Below are 24,048 nucleotides of genomic sequence, written 5' to 3'. Positions count from 1 at the left end.
AGCTGAGCAATAATAATAACAAAAGAGCAAGAATCAGATTTCTGACAGCTCTGCTGTCTTTGATGTTGTCTTCTTGAGCGATGTGTTTATGCAAGACAAATAAGTAAGCTATCTCCATGAGCCCTACTTGAAAAAACTCCAGATTTGTTCTGGAGATGTAGTATCTCTTTTCTCTTCAAGTATGTGTTGATGGATTAAGGGAGAATGCAGGCAGGCCCTAACTGTCAGCTGCCTGTAAGCAAAGAGTCTTGACTAAAGATGGAGCATTTGTCAGTGCTGAAAGAGAAAACTGGATTATACACACAGCTGAGCTGTCCTTTTATACCTTACACACCTACCACTTACTTACGTCACATTTTCTGAAGGCATTGCTGCTTTTTCCTTCAACCCACAAAGTACTGACTCTAAGCCTTTGAATATCTTGTTATATGTAAAAAGGAAAGAACTGATAAAGAAGATCTGTGTCAATGGGTACGTAGGAGCAGTGACACTGAATTTCACCAATACTGAGTGTTGTAATATATAGTGCAAATTCGTTTTGGCAGCCTGTCTCACCTCTGCTGCTATAAATCAGAAGGCAGGTGATGTACGTCCACTGATCTGAAATGAGCCCAACACCATGTCCCTTCTGTAGCTTTCAATGTCCCATGTACCTTTTATTCTTCTGAAAAACTGTGAAAATATTATTTGCCAAATTTTATAGGTGAAAAACTGGTGTACACAGTCCTGAATACATGTCAGCTAAAACTAAGCATTTAAGTGAGATTTATGGGATAGCTACATTCCTATTCTAATGTTATTCCATGGTTAATGGAGTAATGTCATAATGAAAGTAATGATAATTATAGTCAAGTATCAGAGCCATAATCACCCTCTGGAAATACCTTTCTCTCTGTTGCCTATAAAGAGGGCACTTTGGTTACCATTTTGCGATCCTCAGTCAAGTGTCTAATGGTAGTTGAGGTGAAGGTGGATGATAAGGTTAATCTCCAAAATCATCCCATACTTGCATGGCAGAGCAAGAAATCCCACAATGTGAGTTTATTTTTCAATGAGAAATCCTTTCTTTGGCTGTATTCACTAACTCACCAGGTCACATATTCCATTGCAGTCCATATCAGTAGGAACTGTAAATTAATTTTATGGCAGGTGTGGTTTGATTGTTTCTGGGTTTCTGTAGTTGGAGGATGAGCTGAGTGCAGTGAACAGCAGTCACCTTGCAAAAAGCAGCTTTTAGTCAAGTACTGGCAGCTGTAGTATCTTCCGGAGACCAAGGAATACGTGAACACATCGACAGAACTTTTTAGCTCTTCTAAAAGAATATTTCTTCAGATAGAAGGTTGAAGTAAAGGGTGGGGAAAGGTTGGAATCATATTGTTTTTTCTATTTATTGTAACTAAATAGTGGTGTTAGATGAGTGAGAAAACATCTGCAGGTACACAGATTCCGTTCTGAAGAAAAAAGCCTATATAACTGAAGCCAGTTTATATCTATTTATATGTAAATTAAGCTAGAAGTTTTATGGGGATGAATTTCCAGTAGGTCTCCAACATGACCTGATCTTGACGGGAAATACTATGATATTGGGCTTTTACATAAGCACAGAACCTAGGTACTAAAGGTGAATCACATTACTGAAAAATCCTTCTGTCTTGTGAAAATCCAGGGCTGCTCTATACAGTGTAGTTTCTAATATTTGTATTTAATTTAGTTTTAAAATCTCTGTCCATCTAAAAGTATAGGTAGGTCTTAGCAATAGGAAATTAAAATGATGCTAAGTTTATGTTTTTCCTGTTTAATTTTCATGTTTTTTTAGAACAGTTCACCGTAACTTGTTGCTCCTCATCTCCAGTTGCTGTTGCTACCATCTAAATATTTATTTTTCAATGGTAACTTTGTCCATGACTTGAACGCGTCCTGAGGAGGGCCCCAAAGCTGGGGCAGGGGCTGGCAGGTGTGTTCTCTGAGGAGCGGCTGAGGGCTCTGGGTCTGTCTGGTTTGGAGAGCAGGAGGCTGCGGGGCGACCTCCCTGCTCTCTGCAGCCTCCTGAGGAGGGGATGTGGAGAGGGAGGTGCTGAGCTCTGCTCCCTGGTGCCCAGTGCCGGGTGGGAATGGCTCAACAGGAGGACCTGACAGGAGGAACCATTTCTTTATCGAGAGGGTAGCCAAACGGTGGCACAGGCTTCCTGGAGAGGTAGTGATGCCCCAAGCCTGCCAGTGTTGGAGAGGTGTTTGGACAAGGTCCTTAACGCCATGCTTTAACTTTTGGTCAGCCCTGAAGTAGTCAGGCAGTTGCTCTAGATGATCGTTGTAGGTCCTTTCCAGCTGAATTATTCTGTTTTGTTCTGTTCTGTTCTATTCTATGACTCTTATTTAGCATCAGCAAAAGTAGTCATCTCTATTTGTCTTCTCTTTATTTTAAGTCATTTTTGGGGACTTCTGATCCACATTCTGTGTTTGGCACTTTGTTTTCAGGTTGGCACGGAACCGAAATAGTGCAAAACTGGAAGTCACAATATTAAAGAAACACTTGTAAATGTTCCTTAGGCTCTTCTAGGTTTTGGACTGAAGGCCTACATCAGTTCTTTTTTTATCTCAACAGCCATGTGCCTCTGTTAGGGAGTAAAAGGCCTTTTACTACTTGCCTTTTGACTATCTCTTTCAAGCTCTGCCTTTTGTTGACCTCAGTTAAGCAGGCTTGTGGGGAAAAAAAGTTCGGGCAAATTAAAAACCCAAACTAACAGTTGTATGGAACATTTAATTATAACACAAAGATTCTCTAATTTTATGAATTCCCTGTACATAAGGTACAGATATGTATTAATGAGATACATGGAAATAATGCTTTCTCTTTAAAAAGTATCCTGTGATGTGTGCTCACTTTAAAGATATGACTTACAGCTATGCAACACCTGTATTGTTGTATGATATTGTTCACAAACTATCTGAACTTATCAAACATTACAGTACTCTCCCTTTTGGTGTGAACTACGAAGCATTTTTTAGTATCAAAATTTCGCAACTGATGTCTTGAACAGCAGGTGATCAATCAGATGAACGAAAATAACCTCAGAATGTAGTCACAGGATGATAGTAACAGGCTGATTTCATTCGCCAGCCCGATCATATTCAATTTTACTGCTACAGCATTCTTGAATGACCTTGTTTTACCTAGGCGGAACAGCAGATGCTTGCTGTGATATTCCAGTTGGATTAAGTACGCAAACTTCTTGTGGCTCCCACGGAATAGTAAGGAGTTGAAGAGATTTAATGTCCAAAAGTATTTCTGGAAGAAGAATGCTTTGGCAGGACTGGGGTTTATTAAAATTCGCCATTTGTAGGATATACATACTGCGTAATAAGCCAGTGTCATTTTAATCAGAAGGCCCCAAACATGAAATTTTGATGCATTTGTGTTGTGCTTAAATTTAACCCAGGCTGGATCTAGTCTCACAAAACAGCTGCAAGCCTAAGATAATTCCTCTTTTTAAAAATATTTTTTATTCTGTTTTATTAGATGTCTCCTCTCTACATTTTCTATAGTTTGATTCCCCTTCGTTCTAATTGTTTGCTTAAATAGCACTAGTTAGAATGAAAGTTCTTAGACAAAGAGAATATTCAGAGTAGCACTTATGGCTTGACACGAGAGATTTTTTCTGGCAAAAGTTAATTGCTGCGCAACCTGCTTCAAATAACCTTGGATACAGTGAAGTGTTTTAGATTGATGGTATTATGAAGGCCCTGAAATGCTTCAGTAGGTAGACATGTACAAATTGCGTTTCCAACTACGCTGAACATCTGCTTGGATTTAAATGGTTGGAAAAAATACTCTTCCATCATGAGAGATTATTGTCAATTCTGCTTTGAATGTTATCATACCCTGGTATTAGCTTATGTAATATTACATGACAGGTACCGCTGCTGAGGTAGAAGAAACTCTCAACACAAAGTTGAGGAGTTAAAGTTGGGTTTAATGTCCAAAACAGGTCAGAACATTTGAAGATGTGAATTTACCCAGATGAACTCTTTCATGCCTTTGTTCATGCAATCTCGTGTAAGATTAGGAGAGGAAAAATCAGTCCTTAGTGTATTCCTTTTTATTTTTTCTGTTGGTCTATCATAGCTTCTATAACAACTTGTTTCAGCAGCTATACGCTCTAATCAACTGTTCTGTAAAAGGTATGAAGCTGTTTTTCTGGAGAACGTATGAGAGTTTCCATCTCTGTATAAACACTGTAAACTCTCCAGATTTCTGGTAATGATTCTGCTGGAAACAGACGTGAAGAAAGCATGTCATAGGGGACTGATAGGGCTTATATTCAGCATGTAGTTGCCTGAACAGAAGTTTTCAGAGATAATGTTCATGGTAATTCCATGTGGAATTGATAATCTTTCAGTTTGTTGAGGCTTAGCCCTGGGACCTGCTTGCTGAGGTGTCCTCACTGGGAACCTGGCAGGGCAAAGCAAAGGTCAGGCTTGTTGTGTGCCAGGTCTGACCACAAATGGGAACATAAAGTGGAGGATCAGTGCAGAAATGCACAGGAAATGCTTTGTCAGGTTCTCTGTGTTTTTAGAATTGTATCTAGAACTTTCTAGTTTTCTAACATTTCTGTGGCTTAAGATAATGAACAGTGCTTTCCTAAGATTCGTTTCCATGAAGTAGTTGAAGTATATTTTCCAGTGAATGACATTTCATTATGGGAACGCCAATAAAATGTGTAGTATAACAGCCAGTGACGTTACGGCAGGCTATTGTGAAGTCTGTACAGAAAACTGTGATATTTTTGTTACATTTTATAAATTTAGGTCCTGTATTTTCATTGTTAAGGTTAATGGCAGAGGATCATTAACTTGAAAGCAAGAGAAGTCGGAAAGCACTGCAAAGTTCATAGGAAGCATTGTATTTAAAAACCTGTATTATTTTTTTGCTCACAGATATATATATAGAGAGAGAATATTCAAATACTGATTGATTTTTACATTAAATTGTCACGGAGCATCTAATGCACATTCTTGACAAAGTAACTGTGAAATGTAGTATTTTCAAAACTATGTGGTGGTTTTGTTGTTGTTTTTTTTTATTGAGGATAGTTTCTGAAAGAGATCACCTGTTCCCTGTGTACACTCTTGAGCTCTGAAATACCTGCCTGGCTTATGTTTCTTTTTGCCTTACTGCAACTTGGAGAGAAATTTTATAGTTGGGTAATAAAACTCGTGAAATTAAATGCTAATAATGGAAAAATGGATAAAAATAGTTGAGTACTGAACTTTTAGAAAGGCATGGAAGATACTGATACAAAGTTGGAGCTTCTTTTCCACGGAAGTATGCTTCTCCATAAACGTCTGGCAAGTAGCACTCAAGTCCCAACTCCTTGGTGTACGCACAGTTAGGAGATCTCGATCTTCGATGATTTTGTTACAAAGGCCAATGTTAATGAGGCAGAGTATAAATCAGGAAAGACCTCCGTGTGCCAGAGTTTCTGTTGATGACAGTTCCTTTGACTTGCCCAGGACATAAAGCACAGAGGAAAGAAAGCCCAACACTCAAATGGAACAGCGTCGATACTGTTTACAAGTGTGGTCTGCCTATGTTTCTCCACAGCGCTCCTTTGACTGAAGTCAAAATTCTGTAGTTCAAACCACAGTCACAGCTCCTTTTCTAAAGGGCTGCAAAGGTCAGTGCAAGGATACGCAGGAATAAACTGCTTCTGAGGAGAGCTGTAGTGCATCTCTGCCTGCAGCAGGCTCAGAAGCTGCAGCGAGATGCTCCCATCTGGATGTACTTTACAATACTAAGCAGGTGCCCATGTTCAGTGGCATTCCTCTGTGGGTGACCAAGTTTTGCAGCCCTGGGAAGGGGTGAGTACTCTGAGCTGACAGACTAGCTCTAGCAAAACAATGATGATATGTAATTAAACCACAACACTTACATGGCAGGTGAAAGATGGATGGAGTATTTAAAAGAAGGCTCTTGGGAACTCAGTGTGGCGTGCAAGATTTGAAAACCTATCCTCATTATGTACTTTGTACTGGGAGAAACAGGTGAGGTCCCCAAGGACCACCAGAAACCAAGTGATATATTAGCATGATGGTACAATGTTGTTGTTAATGGTTCCTTTGCTTACTGTTAGCCCAGCAGTAACTCTGTGAATATTTGAGGCTTCCTGACGATTGAGATAGCTTTTCCTTCTATAAATGTGTTTGTGCCATAACATGCATGCCTATGTGAGAAAACACATGATTTCTGTAACAGAACTATTAGAAGTGTTCTTACTATTCATTATTGTTAAAGATTGCACATTTTGAAAAACCAGTTCTCCTACGTGCTGGATAAACACCTTAATACGTTTTTTCAACCCAGAGTTGCAACTCCATATGACTTATTCCTATACCACATGGCAAAAGGGTACTTCTGAAAAATCTCGGTTGTACAAAGCCCCACAGAAACCATCAGAATTTTCTCCTCATCGTTGCCATAGACAAGTCTGGATAAGATACCTAAATACGATGAACATATGAAACATCTACAGAATTGTTCAGAAACAAAGACGGTGGAAAGCTTCTTGGTATTTTCTCCCCACCAGTCTCCCACTTACAGTAGACAGTGCTTGAAGGCATGGCAGTTCTAGATTATTACCACTGTAGGAATACATGTACATTCATTTACGTTTACAAGTCCGTTTCCACAAAGGAAAACATCTGGAAACGTCATTTGTTGTTATTTAATATAAGAGATAAGTCACAATGGAAAAAAAATGATAAAATGAAAGCCTTTCACATGACATTCTTGACAGCCAAATAATGTAACCCATGTACAGTCCAGGACACTTCATTTTTACACTCACTTGCATTTTAAATAATTATTTGTAATTAGGTTTGTCCATGCTTTCTGATTAGAGAGACTGCAAACATTATATTTAAATGCTGAATATAGTATTTGTAATAAGCTAAATTAAAAAAAAATATTATCAAAACCCAGTGATTTGTAACATCATTGCTAGCAGTAAATTACTGGCAATTCTGACTGAAAGAAGCAAAACCAGTCAGTATTTCAGCCTGTTGCAGTAATAAAATCAATCTGTTTGTGCACTGCCTTCCCGGTGATCAGTGTGGAGTTATCGATGCTGTAGCTGAAAGGTGTGCCGCAGCTGGAGCCAGGCTCTTTGATCCCAGAGCCAGTGCTTGGAATATAGCCACACCCCGTCTTGCTGTCAGGGTGAGCCAGGTCTCATCTCCAAACAGCAGTCCAGCCAACCATTTTTGCTGAAATATTTCTGTGAATTTAGGATTTATACATTCGAACCCACCAAAAATGTGGTTTTACGATCACGTTTCAGTTTTCGGGGAAAAAAATACATCTGAGAAGTATCTGTATGTTTTAAACAATAAGGACCGATTCTCTGCTCTGCTGTGTTTCCAGATTGACAGTGCGAGAGGTTGTCAGGGAGCTGTATTGCGGCACCGGAGGGAAGAGGCCTGATTTCTGAGAACCCGAAAAGCCCCCTGAAGTCAGGGTCAGGTGTGCAACCTTCAAAATAAGAGAATTTATGCAGTTAATTACAGACTTGTGACCTTGCATTTTTGTGTATTTTGGCCTGAGTTATAAATCTTTGTTTTTGTAATCTCCTTGCTATTCATTATAAATATTAATTATACCATACACTGATAAACCTCTCTGAAATACTTTACCACAGTAGTTAAAAAAAAGATTCTTTACTGGAATATGGTCTGCTATTAGAATAAAAGGACCTTCTTTTTCTCTCATGATTTTCCAGTACATCTGATGAAAACATTTGAGATTTATATAGACGTATTTAGCAGCTGTCTCATATTTACCTAGACTGTGAGGTATAAATTGAACTTAGTACTTTTTCTCAATGATAAGTATGTGTTTGACGATTGGACGATGGCAAAGGTGTTTCTGCTCTGTCACAAATGGTTCTCATTGTTTAATATTTTTTGGATTATTTAATGTCTCTTTCTTTTGTGCATTATATTGTGGCTGATTTAGCAGTAAGGACACTTTTAAGTTTTATTTTGTAGCAGTAGGTGCTAAGGGAAGTAAAACATTTATGTGAGAACTACTCTAAGTATCGGGGTCGTATCTTACTTCAGTTATTGAATTTGAAAGATGATTTAGGAAATTGAATTGCTAAAATCATTAATTGCCTGGTTCCTGTTGGCCACAAAACCAGTTTGCTGAGTAGATTCTCAGAGAGGAAGAGGGTAAGGCCAGAACGTGAAGAACCCTTTCGTAGGGTGCCTGAGAGGAGCTCACTGTGGTGGATATATTCTGTGCCAGCGTTACGAGCTGCTAAAACAATCCTGGAAACTTGTCCAGGAAACCTGATGAAGTTTGATCATCTTTATGCTCACTTCTGAACTGCTTTTAGTCTAATGCACAAGTTTCATAATTGAAGATGTTTGGTATTTCAGTTAATGGATGACCAGAAGTAGGATTTCCATTGGGATACTTGTGCAGAGCTTTGGAGGAGGAAGAACTTCTGTGGAAGGAGTTGTCTAAAACTGTAGTTAAAATAGATTGCTAGTGTAGGAAATTAAGGAGCGTGGTTATTCATACAGGAGTTGAGGAAAAGCTGACAAATGAGGGCTCACACAGGTTGCAGACATCTGCTTGTGATGTCAGTCATACAAAAGGTGTAAGGGACAAGAATGAAAAGTACAGCAGAACTGAAGGAGGGACAACTGAGAATTTCTGGAAAGCTAATAGAGTGTTAATGGAGTTAAATAAAAAGTGATGTGACCAACTCCCTGCTTCCCCAAATGTGTGCACAATCTATGCATGTGTGTGTACCAACATGAGATGTGTAGGAGAAAAAATAGCTGACTGGAAGTTCTTGGCAAAGCAAGCGGATCTTGACATAGCAGCCATTACAGAAGAATGCTGGAATGACAAAAATCAATAGGAGAGTGTAATACCTGGCTATAAACTGAACAGGAAGGACAGATTAGGTCATGGAGCTGGGGGAGCAGTATTAGGGCTATACTGTTGAGCCTTCTGATCAGGAAACGGATATTGAGTCCGAAACGTTGAAGGAGATCAAAGAATCAACTAAGCCTAATGAGGTAGTAATAATGGGTGACTTCAACTACCTTCAGCTGGTGAAATGTCACAGTGGGACAGAGCGTAAGGGAAGCAATTTCTCATTACTCAGAGTGAATGCCTTTTTGGAACACGTAGTTCCAGGGCACACAAATGGAATGGCAATACTTGACTTCAGTGACGCACAGGAATGCAGGTAAGAAACTCTGAAGTCCTGTATCAGAGCAGGCCTTTTGGGTTAAAGTCATGGCCACTATAAAACTTAAATTCAGTACTGAAGAGCCAACAGCTAGTTTTTGAACCACCATTAGACTGGAGGATGTAAAAACTCTTTAGGCAAGAGATACTAAATAGAAAGTAAGGAAAATAAATCCCAAGAATCAACATGGAATCCAGTTGAGGTGTTCTGTAGTAGAACAAGAGACACAGCAGCCAAGTAGAAAAGCAAGAAGTATATGAATATGGATATATGGATCAGGATTTTTTTAAACCAAAGATATATTCTTCAGGCATCAAAACCCCATCCCTAGAGATGTCAGTAAAAAGTAATTTTGTCTACAGCGTGAGTGTAAAAAGCTGTGAAGCTGTGGCAGAAGGAGGACTTCATCAAAGCCATCACCTCACACCCACAAAAAAAAGAATAAGTTTACCAGAGCAATCTGTAAGACGTGGCCCTAGCAGAAAGCAGAAATTGAGAATAAGGACATTCCAGTGAACAGTGGTTTTCTTTTGTTGTACTCGTTTAGTATCACAGATGTAGTGCTAGGAACATAAGGGACTATAACATACAGCATTTAGTGTGTCAGACTAAGGGACTAAGAGTAAAGAGGTAAACTAACAAGCAACGAGAAACCAAAAACAACCCCAGATTTCACTAATTCAAAAATATGTAAAGAACACTGCTTTTGTTTAAATTATGTACTGTTCCAGCATGAAATGGTGAGATACTTCAAATATGAGTGGTAAATGCAGGTAAAGTGGAGATAGATGTGATTCACTAGTACAATACTTACGTGACTCATGCAGTCGAGAGATGATATTGTCACCCCCCTGGACAAGGTCCTGTGCAGCCTGCTGTAGGTGACCCTGCTTCGACAGGGGGATTGGACTGGGTGACCCACAGAGGTCTCTTCCAACCCCCACCATTCTGTGATTCTGTGATTCTCCAGGTGAGCCCAATATGCTGGAAGCTGTGTTTGGAAAGAAGAATAATAAAGTTATGAGTGATAAAAGACAACGTTCATTGGCAACAGGATTTGAAAATACTGGGACTATTGCATTGGAAGGGAGGGGAGGGGGATCTGCAAAACATTGTGGTGTGTAACATCATTCCAGATGTATTAAGACCAAGTGGAACCAGGCATCAGGTAGTGATACATTTAATATCCTTTCCAAATTTCAAATGAGTTAACACAATTTTATCTGGACAGAGGTGTGTTTAGGATATGGGATGCGATTCCGGTACAGCATGGTGTTCACAACACGTCCCGTTACTTCTTTAGGGGGTGATTATGGCCATAACTCTATGTACAGGAAAACCAGTATGATTATTTTCTTGTGGTTTGGAGGCAGAAGTAGTAATTACATTTATCAACAGCCGGCTATCTTGTGGCTACAAAAATATGGAGAAAACGGTTACATCATTTCCTTTATGGCTTTGAAAATCCCTTTCACTAAACTCTAGATAAAACTGTAAGAGAGTGGTATCTGTACAAATGCATATTTCGAATGCGTGGCTCTACCTTACATAGAAATTTCTGAACTTGGAGGAGGCGTTGACAACATGTTTGATATGTTTCTGATTGGAGCATCTCCTTCAGTCGGGATTTGGAAACTGATGATACCTGAGGTAGTACCTAGAATGGATTCGAAACCTTGCTGGCAGTTCCAAGAGAAACCGCATTGCCGTGGGTGATTGGTCATGTGCATAATTAGTTGCGTTACAGATGAAATGAACTAACATGATAGGAAATGAACCTTACGATAACTGCAAAATTCACTATATGCCTGCTAGGTGCCCAAACACCGTGTTATCCACATGAAAAAAGGCAGACACAATTTTTCTGAGTCTCCTACCTGCCGTTTGTGCTGCTGCATCAATAATACAATAAAGTATTTTACTTCCTTAGCGTGTAAGAGAGACAATCATTTTTAAGGGATGCAAGGAAGATTAATTTGTTAGTAATAGTAGTCATGACTAATTTCTATTTCACAACTTTTGTTACTTTGCTATATAATCTTTTTGTTAAAGAAACCCTTTAGTATATGTATTATTATTGTATTTAGCAGTTAAGGGACCCATCGTCAAGCATGAGATATTCTTATGAATTGTGGAGTGTCCAAGAAAAAACAAATTGCTTTAAATCATCCTGAAGCCATATCCTGCATGGTGATAGGTTTTCTAGCTGTTTTTTAGATAGATAAATAGCTAGTCACACATCAGTCCCAAAGAAAGTCACCATACATGTTAATAGTCTGTACGTCTTACTACGTTAAGGAACAGTACAGTCATAGAAAAATGAGAGTTTCAGCTTTTTCCTGGAAGGATCTGTGAAAGTTGAAAAAGCGTCATGCACCATTCTGTGCACCGTATGATCTGCTAAAGAAGGAGTCTTAATTCCCAAGCGGTCAAAGATAAATCCCCTGTATGAATCTAGATTTTCATGCAAGTCTTTTACATGAAGATGAGATTTAAAATTCTTGCTGCAGCCATATTCTACTTTTATATCATAGTTATATTCCTTTTGAAGTTCATTTTATTCTCATTTTCTTTCATATATATCACTGAACTTTAAGTGAGACTCAAAAGAGACTCAAATATTGAAAGAAAAATTACAATATTAAAGTGAACATGCCCAATGGTGATATAAATATTAACGCACAAAAGTAGCATCGGTTGAAGAATTGTTTTGAACAAGGTAAGAAAACAAGAAATAACTGCAGTTAATATTTGATTCTCTTTGTGAAAGCAGATGGCTGAGGGATTTTAACTCCACCTGTTATAAAAATTTTAACCACTTTTTAACTTGCAGTTATTAACAACGTTAGGGAAAAGAGAAAAATTAATAGTTGAAGTCATTATATCTGAATTATTGTGAGCTTCATAGCAGCTGATGCAAGTATCCTCTATAGTTTTTCTCCTGACAAGCCAAGAGGAAATGATGAAACAACTGAGAATATATATGATGAAATATATTAAATTACCTTTCGTTTGCATTGCACGAGTAAAATGTTAAGATCTTTGCTTAAAAGATTCTATGTGGACTACATTGCATATAGTATTGGGAAAAAATATTGAAATAATTTTTAAACTAAATTCTTTCATTCTCTGGAGTTAGGAGACATAATCATATGAATTGTTCTATTTGCTGTAGTTTGCAAGTCAGGTAATAACCTATATTGGATAAATAAATTTAAAATATAGTGACTTATGTTGTTCTAATCCATCAGCAAACATCTTTTTGTAACATGGGTATATCTGATACCGTCTGCATATACAATAAATAATCCCAAAGTAGAATTGTAGCAACTAATGATAGAGAATTACATATATTCTGCATTGTATATAGAATATCTATATAACTTTTCACATTCAGGCTGCAAGAAAACACAAATTTTTGAACAAAATGATTATATAGTGAAGGTTGATGCAGGAATTATAGCAGATAGCAGAAATCAAAGCAGCCCTATCTCTGTTACAGACTTCAGTAGAATGCAGAGAGTTTTTTGCTATTTCATGTTGTCTAATTTTTTCTTTCTTGCAATACAGAGACTTTGCCTTTGCAGTTCTAAGTGTCAGGAGGAAAGACTTATACATTTATGAGCAGAAAAAAAAAATTCTGCATGAACATGTCACAAATAACAGGACACCACTAATACTATCGTTGAGATAAGATTACGAAGTGGTGACATCAGGTTTTCTTTTCATTAACCAGTAGAGAGACAAGAGAGGTTCCTTCTTTAATCTAGAAGATGACTGTATTTGGAATAAAATGAAGTGGCATGAAAAGTTTATTACTGAAAGACTGTGCTTCTGATTCCCTTACAATGATCTCATTATAATCAGTGTAAAATGCCACTCAAACATTAATTTGGTTCACAAAATCTCATATGGTAACAGCTAATATAGTAATAGAGTATTTCTAGCCTGGAAAATAAGGAAAAAAAAACTTTCCAGAAGGAAAAAATAAATGAAAAAATAGATCTACAGATGGCTGTCATCTTAGAATCATAGAATCATTACGGCTGGAAAAGACCTCTAAGATCATCAAGTCCAACCATCAGTCCATCACCACCATGCCTACTAAACCATGACCTGAAGTGCCATATCTACACGTTTTTTGAACACCTCCAGGGATGGGGACTCAACCACCTCCCCGGGCAGCCTGCTCCAATACTTGATAACTCTTTCAGTAAAGAAATTTTTCCTAATATCCGATCTAAACCTTCCCTGACGCAACTTGAGGCCTTTGCCTCTCATCCTGTTACTTAGTTACTTAGGAGAAGAGACCAATACCAGTCTCACTACAACCTCCTTTCTTTTACACAATTCTCTTGATTCATGAGGTCCTCATGCTGAGCTAAGGTGAATACAAAGGGAATAGAGGATTCTGCCACATCAGAGAGATCATGACCATTTGAGTGGTACAAGACAATGGAGGAGAAGGCCTTCAGATTCTGTCTCTTACTTTGTCCTCAGACTTTCCTTGTCTTGTGGATGGATGTGAACATTGCATTCTCCCAAAGGCCAGGATGCAGTAATCTTACATGTTTCCTTCGTAGTTTTCAGAATGCACATAAGGAGAAGTCAGTGAAGTTGTTTTTTCAAGTTCTTTTTGGGAATCCTAATAGTGAAACACATGAAACAGGAAATTACACAGTTCTTTTAAACAGTGTTGCTGATGTGAGAAAAAACCCCAGTCTTTGACCGGATTCATTGCTTGGGGCTTGTTTTCTTCAAATGAAAAGATGGAGCTGAGTATACCAATATAGGCTTAATAACTGTAGAAAATAAGAGTAGTAAGGGTAATGACAATTGCAGTGTTTTCGAGAAAATAATGTATCAAAGAGGGAAAATCAACACCGTGCTTCTCATGAAAATGGAAAGGAAGCTGGGCTGCATCTTAAGCAATGCTTTTAAAAGGGAGTAGAAGTTAGACTGGTGATCCTTAAAGATACGGCAAGTTTTCTGTTAGTTCATTCTGTAAAGTAAAGGGAGATGGAATTTGAGTCTAACAAAAGGAAATATTTTAAAAGTAATATAATTGTGCCTTATCAGAATAAGAATTTAGAGACTTGGAGTACAAGGCAAGCATGAATTTTGTGGAGCCCTGAGTAGCTGCTAGAGAATCTGTATGTTTTTCTTCAACCAAATGGTACCAAGTAGCTGCTAGAGAGTCTCTATATTTTGCTTTAACCAAATGGTACCACTTTTAGGTATGGCCTTTGATTTGCTGTCTAAAGAAGTGCTTATGCATCAAGTGTGCAGTTGATTCAAGTTCAAATAAGCATGTTTTCTTGCTTTTAGGTCACTAATAATCAATTAAATGCATAAAGAAGCCCAAGTAAGTAAGTTATGGAGAAAAGAAGCCAAACTTTCAATACTGTTTGATTAACAGCATAACTGGAAAGATTCTAACTATGAGTTAAAACAAGCAATTATATTTTCCAGTTCTGTCGTTTGGAAATAAATTCTGATTGTCTCACTTGAATGTCTACCAAAACTGGCGTTATCCTTCCAAAAGAGAAACAGAACTAATGATTTGGTACTGTGCCAAACAATTAGACCAGTGAACAGACATTCTCCCACCAGTGTCTATTATCGGAAATATCTGGATTTTTAAATGTCAGCTAAATAGGCTCACCCCACAAGCTAAGAGAAAGCTGACCTGACCTTTTGACACCACCTGTTCAGGAATGGGAATTTCTTAAGCATGCTACTCTACACAGATAAAAAGTTCACAAAATTTGACCTGGAAAGAATGGCTAAAGGAATTAGTTTTGTTTAGTCTAGAAAAGAGCAGTCTGAGGGAGGATGTGATTACAATCTTCCAGTATGTAGAAGAATGTTATAGAGATGCTAGTCATTGGTGTTCTGTGTCCAGTTGGGGAAAAGATATGAATAAAGATTTTTCATACTAAGCAAAGATATTTAGATTATGTATTAGGAGAAAAATTTCTAACAATAGAAGTGGAGAATATAGTGCAGACTACATAAGAAAATTGTCATCTTGTTAACTGGAAATTTTCAAGAATAATTAGACGAACACCTGTCATTAGTTGATAGGACAAGGAGTAATGGCTTTAAACTAAGGGAGGGTAGATTTAGACTAGCTAAAAGGAAGAAATTTTTTACCATAAGGGTGGTGAAACCCTGGAACGGGTTGCCCAGAGAGGTAGTGGAGGGCCCATCCCTGGAAACATTCAAGGTCAGGTTGGACGGGGCTCTGAGCAGCCTGGTCTATTTGAAGATCTCCCTGCTCACTGCAGGGGGTTTGGGCCAGATGACCTCTAAAGGTCCCTTCTAACCCAGAGCATGCTATAATTCTATGATTGTCAAGGTTGCTAGTGGTGTTCACAGTGCAAGGTGAATAAGTGGATGTATTACATGATCACTTAACAGTCTTTGCCCATGTTTCATTTCTATAGCTGATGCATTTAGCAAGGCACTCTATTTCAGGTTTGTTGTTACAATGGATATGAAAATAGTTGATTAATGGGAGACTTTTTATTTGTAGAGGATATTTCAATAACAAGATAAATAATTTTTAAGAATTCTGCGTAATTAAGGCAACAGTGTTGGATGGATGGCGGAACAATAGGCAAGGAAATGTTAAAGATTACTTATTGGCTTTAGATGCAGATTTCTATTAACAACAGCAGTGAGTTTGCTGTTATGAATTTCTTTTTCTCTGTTACTTGTCCATTTTGATATCGTACATTGTTTTGTGGTTGAGGTTAATAACAAGAAGCTGGAAATTTTGATGAATAATCATCCCATACAGGTATACACAGAGCTGAAGCATAGCATGCCGCTTGGGGGAACAGAAATAACATCCAAATTATGGCATCTTCCCTGAATGTTTGTAAGAACTACTAAGACAGCATTTCATGGTGTGATCGATCACAAGCTCAAAAGCAACTGAGTAACAGAGGAAAAAAACCCATTAGAGCATAAGCTGGGTATAGGCCTTCAATATATATTGCAGATTGAAAGTGAAATTGGGTGAAGGTTTTAATTCTCATTCCATGTTGGTACTAGTTTTCATTTGGTGGGTGGAAGCGTGACCTGCTTGCAGCTCAGTTTTTTGTGTTTGATGTTAGATATAAGAGTTTAAAGATATTTTAGACTTCTAAAGTCCTACTGAAGCATGTATGTAGATGCATAAAATAGGGAGTAGTGTCAAACATCAGGGCTTTCATTTTACAGATTAAAAAAATTACTTGAATTGCAGCTCCCTGTCTTTTCAGATTTTCTGTGAAAGAACGTGATAATGCTTATCTCTCGTTTTCTCTTGAGTTTAGCAACTGATTATATTTTTCTTATTACATACATGTTTGGGTTTTTTTTCTAGGTGCTTCACAATGGACTTGTGATGGAAATGAATCATCCGACAGCTGGGAGGATAGCTGTTCCAGGTTAGATGTTTAATTCTTTTTTCTAAATGGAGCTTGAAATGAAATGCTACGTGACATCCTGAGTAGTTCTGGAACTCAGCTGAGGACATGACACATCTTCACATTTCACTCAAATGAAAAAAAGTTTAACCAGGAAGACATTTGTGCTTATATTCATTATGGTAGCAGAAAAATGGGTTAAAATCAGTGTCATAATAGCTTCTGGTTTTCATCGGTCAGTTGTCGTAAAACATGAACATGGATTTGATAATATTTGCAAGCTCCCACTGCTAGTAGTATTACTGTTAAATCATCTATATGGATATGTGAATCTGTTTTTGATTTAGGTCTGTTTTGCAAGTTACATAGACTTCTTTTAGAGACATTTCCCTAAAATTAAAAAAAAAAAAAAAGAAAAAATAAAAAGGAGGGAAGTTCATACTGAAAGTTTCATCACGCTATTTTGTTTAATGAGATTAGACATGAATCTCTGGAATGATGAAGTCTTAAATAACTAATTTGGATTTCCAAAGAATACAGAAGTAATAAACTAGCCTCTCCTCTTTTAAGCTCTAAGTGGATCAGGACTTGGAGCTGGTGTAGCTTTTCTTCCATTAGGCTTGGTTTTGGAATAGGGTGCAGTTTATCTAGAGCCATTATGAAAATTCTCATTCACTTCCTCACTGTTGGCTCTGTTTTGACAAATGAGCCTTATCTGATAATCTACTAGCTATTGGGTCAACTTTTTCTGCTTCTTTATGCTGTGCTCTCTCCCAGGCCACATTGAGACATTGTTTCCTCCCTCATTCAAGGCACCATGTCATTTTTATTTTTATAACATCTTCTCCTTACATTGTGATTTTCTGTGCCAAATTCCATCCTCTGACACAGCATCCAGTTGTCATCAATTTCAGTTGACTTGAGCACATGTAGTGGTAAGAAGAATTTGACCCATAAAATTTATCTTAATTTGCACATCCTGGAATCACACTGGGATGCAGAAAGAATTATTTGAAAGAAATCAATCCCATATTAGATCATGTTTTCTTCATGAATAGAGGGGGTGTTTTGTGTGTGTGTATGTGTATGCTTCATATTTGCTCTTTATCACAGTTTGCATTCCACATTTGGTCTCACTAGACTTGGATATTGGGTTGATTTTATTCAAAAATGCTTCTCTCATTTAGAGGCACGTATCTGGAAATAGTAATCCTTTTGTTTTAGTTTTGAACAGAAAAGTAATCCTGGTTTATTTATCCAAAATGAAAAGACTAATAAGGGTTTTGGTTTAATTCTTTTTAAACAAGTGGGCAGAAAAGCCTTGCAGATGGTAGAGAAAAGTGCGTAAGGTTTTCATGTTGCATACAATGTATAATCTATCTTAGAGAAAGCAAATACTCCTTAAGGGGATAGGTTAAACTGCAAGAAGAGGAGGGAGATGAAAGGAATGTTCTCATGTCTGTCAGCAGCGATAGAATGTATTGTCAAGAGAGTGAGTTTTTACATAGGTAAGCCATAGTACTTCCCAAATCCTTAGTTATTTTTTATTTTATTAAACCAGTGACACTGCGCTAAACTAAAATAAATCATCTTAATCTCTAATGGTTTGCCATTTAGATGGGCTTCTATGAAGAGTTTCTTGTATTGAAGCAGATGGCTGAAATGATTATTGGATATTTGAGCAGGAAAAGGAGAATTCCTTCCTTTCCTGGCATGGGAGGATAAGGAGGGGAGAGACAGGGGAGGGAAGGATGAAGGACACTCATTCAACATGAGCAGAATGGACCTATTGATATCACTGGAAAGACAGTGCATTACTCTGTCCCAGAATTAAAGTGCATAAGTGAGTTTGGCCACTGTTGATTGTAGGTAATGGAAGTACCTTGGAATTGTCCTGGTCAATGGTATCTCTGAAGAGTACGGGGAAGAGTGTGTGGAGGAGACCTCCAGATAAACTGTTTCTCAATGACTATTTAAAATAATAACAACTTTTTTTTTTTTTCAATGTGATTATGATTGTGTATATTTTATGTGGTAGAGAACAACTTTACTAAGCTCTCAGTTTCTGGCTCAAAGTTGCTTAATAAAGATGTTAGTGTGAATGTTGAAACTCCTTAAAGAGACTGGGGAGACTCTGGTCTCAAAATAAAAATGAGTGACTGTTACTTCTTAACCATACAAGTCAGATTTTAGTGTGTCTTTTAGTAATTGCACTGGACATAATGCTTGAGGCTCTTGACAGGTCAAACGTGCTGCCAAGTAAAGTTGTGAGTGCAGTCACATACACTTACTGAGTGAGAGCATGCTGGCAGATTTCAGCTCCGAATATCGTGGCTGGCCTCTGTGTCTGGCATACTGGTTTGGAGCAGTCCTTCTCCAGGCATGCCCCCTGTTTGAGAGTGGGTTCACATGTGGATATGAATCCTCACTTGTAAATCTTGCATCTTGAAATTCTGAGGGATTTTGCTGTTGACTTTAATGTAGGCTACATTTTTAATATTGGACTTGGTAATTCATACCCCTCCTTTGCTTAAATACCTTTTGATATCGTTATTGTATTTGGTTCTTTCCACACCTAGTCAGTGCTTTCCCCCTTGTCTTTTTTTATAATTCCACACCTGAGATATAATATGTGTTGATAACGATACCACTGTAAGATACTGGTGGAACTGGAGTGGAAGAAGCCACATTATAAAAAAATATTTCTATTCACTTTTCTTCTCAAAATGTGTATTGATGGTATGAGAGATATAGACCTTGTATTCTGATGTCTTGTTTCAAGTATTCATTGAAAAATATCTTTGCACATATACACTGCTGTTACTGTTTGCAAGGTATCTTAGATTCAAGAACGGATGTGAAAAAGGGAGTTTATCATGTCTGAGTAAGAGTGACTGTATGAAAGATTGTAAGACCATTTTAAAGAAAAATGTGGTTCTGTGGTAGTTAAGTGATTTCATTAGGATAATGTTTCACATATACCATTCAGTAGGTTCATATCATGAAGTTATTCTAGAGCTGAATAGTCATATACATAGACATATGCTTGGCATCATATATGCAGAAGGTGCAGTACTGTGAGAGATCCTCTCTGGAGTCCCAAAGGCCTGGCACTGTACTGCACTCATTGTTTGCAGAACTGCTGTGTCTGATTGCAGGGATGTACTTGTGAATCTCTTCTGGCTCTATATCTGATGTCAGCTTAATCATCTTTAGTTCAGGATGGGGCTCTGAAGATGATCAGGAGCTGGAGCACCTCACCTGGAGAGGCTGAGGAAGGTGGGCTGGTACAGCCTGGGGAGAGGGCACCTCGGGGAGCCGTGTCAGCAGCCCTCCAGCACCTACAAGGAGGTTATCAACTTTAAGAGCCAGGCTCTTCACAACATCCTCCTCATGGGAGGATGAGAGACGAGAGATTCAGGCTGGATATCAGGAAAGTCTTTTTCATCATGATGACAGCCAGGCAGTGGAGCAGGTTGTCCACAGAACTTGTGCATTCTCTGTTCTTGGAGGTTTTCAAGAAACAACTAAAGCCATGAACAACCTGTTCTGACCTCAGACCTGACCCTGTTTTGAGCAAGAGCTTGGGCTGGAGACCTCCTGACATCCTTTCCAACTTGGATTATGTTCTTATTCTGTGATTCATCTTGGTATCTCCTCACTCAGCTTTGTTGTGCTTAGCCCTTTCTGTAGAGATCTGGAGGACAAACGACATAGCTTAATAAGATGCAAAATGTAGAGTACAGAAAGTACTTTTGAGGGCAAAAAATGATAGGGGAAAAATGTTTTATAGAGTGACAGATTGCAGATGATGCTGGATGGCACGGAGACAATATAGTTAAGTAAAGGAACAATATTTCAAGAAGCTTTAGCGTCTGGGTTAGTCTTGAACTACTTTGCCCAGGAGTAATGGACTTTTCCGAAGAGCGGCAGCGTGTGCGTTTCTTGGAGCCACTGAGTAATTTACTCTGAGTTTCAGTGTGGAGCATAATGGATATCAACCCATACTGATTATGCAGAAAAAGCTAATGGATGCAATGCAAGCTTGCCCAAACCTTTTCCATTGTTGTCTATTTTATATGGTTTAGGAAACAAAAAATAGTATTCCCAGCTCCTGCATTATCTAGAGTCTAATGTTGACTTTTGAAAGCTGCCAGTTGTTTTTCATAGTCAAAAGCATGTTTCTAATACGATTTTTTTTTTAAGGACAAAACACAATGCATTCAGCTGTCCCTAACAAACCAACCTATGTAGAATTTATTAACTATCAGGAATCTCTGTGAAATAAACCTCATTTCTGACCCCTTCTAAGCCTTAGCGAATTGGGGATTTGGATATAAGCCTACACTTTGAGATCATCTCTCATTAAACAGGAAACAATATACTGTAGAAATCATGTAAAACACCTCTTCCAGACAAAACAACTATTCTTAGTTTTGATAATCTTTATATTGTATGTTCTCCTCATTCTCATTTCCTGAGTTGGTAAACACTATTTCTGTCCTTTGGCCCATGATCTGCATCAAGGATGTTTCTGTTGCTCAGAAAGGCCAATTTCATACCTGGCTACGTGATTTCCTTCTGTGTTGTTAAGATATAATGTGTTTGAGGGACTGCTCCAAGCTCATTTAGGAAAGGCAGTACAGGATTCCTCCTTGGCATAGATTTCTTGGATTGAATTCAGGCAATCTATGTTAATTAATCAACCCACTCAGGAGAAATGTCACTTTTTCCGGTCTTCTCCTGTCACTGTGAATTACAAATACACTACTGAAACAGGAAAGACTTTTTTTCAGAGACAGGCTTTTCCTGTTGTATGATTCATTAAATGGTGTCGTGGTTCCATGGAGACTAATTGCCATCAATCTGTTAGAAGAATGGTTTTAAGGAACGGGATGGAGAGGCAAGAAATCTAATAGGACGTCCTTACTGTGCCACAGATTTCTTCCTTAACCTTGGACAAATGACTCTCTGTGTCTCACCTTACTAATTGTTTGCAGTTTTTCAGATCATAGTTAATAGTTGAAAAATACTTTGATTTCTAAAGGAAGGAGGTTCTTGGAAAAACCCTCCGTTTTTTACTATTTATTATGTATGTATGTATTCATACTTATTTTATCCGTGCATGGGGAAGACCAGTTTTAGTTGTGGAAATAGCAGTGGGGTATCTATGTGTTTGATCAGTACGTTTCAATACAAGGAGCAGATATGGCTGTTAGTGATACATGTTACCTTTTTTTTGATCATTTAGTGGAAGTGTAATGGGGGAAGCCTCAGTAGGACTAGATACATGGCAGAGAAAAGTGACTTCTGCGTTGGGGCAGTTTGCAGGAAATGAAGGAAGTCTGTACTCCGGTCCATTGTCTCCTGCAGCTGGGAGATCCCACAATACAGGAACAACAACAACAACAACATAAAAAATCCCAACAATTCTTTTTAGGAAAACCTCTGCTTGAACTTCTGATTCTGTCTGCTTCTCATCAGCCAGTTTTTTTCATATAAGTGTCTGTGCATGTATACATGTGCATATCTGATGTTGATTGAAAAATTTTAATTTTGCTTCACTATTTATGGTACGTTGGAGACAAACAGCTTCACCGGCATTACCGTTACCTCATTCGCCTTTTTTAGTCATCAGGGCTGACTGTTTATGTCTTTTACATTCACAGAGCTGATTTCAATTTTGAGGAATTCAGGACCATTACAGGAACTCAGCAGAAATGATGTATGACAGCTCACTTAGCTATCCTCAAAATACTTTAAAAAGTCTTAATAAATATATAAACAACGTATTCATACTGATTGCAAAAGCAGAAAAGAAATGGTGGGATTGGCAAGGAAAACGTTATAAGCTTCAGGATTATGTAGAAAAGGCAAGCCTGTGTTTCTAATGAATGATCCTTTAATTTGGAATCTTTTAAGACTGCTTTTTAAGTAAAACACAAACAGTAAACCTTTTCATATTTTTGCACCTCTGTCATATGTTTCTGGAGTATTTCTGTACCGTATATTTTAAAATTTGCTATACCTCCTAGAATGGTCTTAGTGCCACAGTTGATGCTTTTAAAGTGAATGTTTTCTTCCTTAAAAGCCAGCTGTCTCTTAGCTACTTCTGGGACCTCAGTTGTTAAGGGAAATTAAGAAATAGTGGAAGCCTTTTCCATCAGGCTCAGAGTACCTGAGTGATGGTACCGACTGGGACCAGCAGTGCTGCGTGTCACTCAGGCAGTGGCTCTTCAGGACTGTTCAGGATGTCGGAGCTGGATTCTCCTCTCAGCAGAGCCTAGGTTTTTCCGTCTTTCTTTAAGTTGTGGCAATCAAAGTGTTTCTTCTTGCATCGTGTGTTGTTTCTTTCCAGGACATGACAATGCCATATTGGGAGGGGAAACCAAAATATTTCAGTGGAAAAGTGGGGACATTACTCTGTACAGAATTTAATTAAGTCAAGTAAAATGATGATTGAAGTTTTGCTGAATGTTGATCAGTAATTCCACTCACTGGAGGATATTTTCTTTACATTTTCCTCCATGTGTCCTAAAATAGATACACTAGGATTATCTTTGAAGTGGACATAGTAGTTTCTTATGGTGATTAAACTAAGCAGTATCACCTTCCTGTTATGGGGGGCAAGGGGGGGGAGGAGGAGCAGAGTAGAAGTATTAATTGAAGAGCCAAATAAACTCATTAATTTCCCACCAGTGGTGGCAGTCCTAGTATTCAGCTTTGTTTAATACTATTTTTTTTTTGTTCTGCTTAAATGTGTTTCCCACTTCTTTCTATATGAGTGACAGTATCTTAGAAAGTAGTTTCTTAACCCTCACTCTGTAACAAGGACGGCCAGGTGCTCACATAGTTCAGGGTGTGCTATTGTAAAGATATATCTGCATGCCTCAGGTGCATTGTAAAACAGCCAAATTACTTCAACACCCATAAATTGTAAGCATATCTTTATGATCTTTAATAATTATTGGATAAAAAAGGTATCTACTGTCAGCTAAAAAAGTTTGGTTTCATTAAATGTAAAAATATGTTTTAAACATTTAGACAATTTACTTAATCCCTAGGATACTGAGTATACTAATCCTCATTTGTGTTTCCACGATGTTGTCTTGACCCAAGTCCTGGCTCTCCATGAATGGAAAGAATGACTGGACTTAAACTGTTCTGTGTAAACCTAGACTGAACAATTTTGTGGTCAGCAGTGGCCGTTAGATCATGTAGTTTGCCTTCTTATGGCATTCGCCGTAGAATTTCATCGATCTGCTCCTTTCACATGTGTTTGACTATGGTTTATCTTATTCAGAAGTCATCAAGAGAAGGAAAATTCATCCAATATCTGCCTCTTTCTTTAAATGCCCAGTCAGGTT

General features: G+C 38.1%; 1 protein-coding gene across 4 annotated transcripts in view; it reads left to right on the top strand.

Annotated features, from left to right (window-relative positions):
* SUGCT (succinyl-CoA:glutarate-CoA transferase) overlaps positions 1-24,048 on the top strand; it is a 339,843-nt gene that overhangs the window by 268,789 nt on the left and 47,006 nt on the right. For all 4 annotated transcript variants that reach the window (XM_075418584.1, XM_075418586.1, XM_075418583.1 and 1 more), the window contains one exon: positions 16,639-16,702. In XM_075418584.1, coding sequence (XP_075274699.1) covers positions 16,639-16,702 — 64 coding nt within the window. Of the gene's footprint in view, positions 1-16,638; positions 16,703-24,048 lie in introns of those variants that run through there.

The sequence above is a fragment of the Opisthocomus hoazin genome, chromosome 4 (genome assembly GCF_030867145.1).
Source record: "Opisthocomus hoazin isolate bOpiHoa1 chromosome 4, bOpiHoa1.hap1, whole genome shotgun sequence".
Lineage (NCBI taxonomy): Eukaryota > Metazoa > Chordata > Aves > Opisthocomiformes > Opisthocomidae > Opisthocomus > Opisthocomus hoazin.
This window is presented reverse-complemented; position numbering and strand designations above follow the sequence as displayed.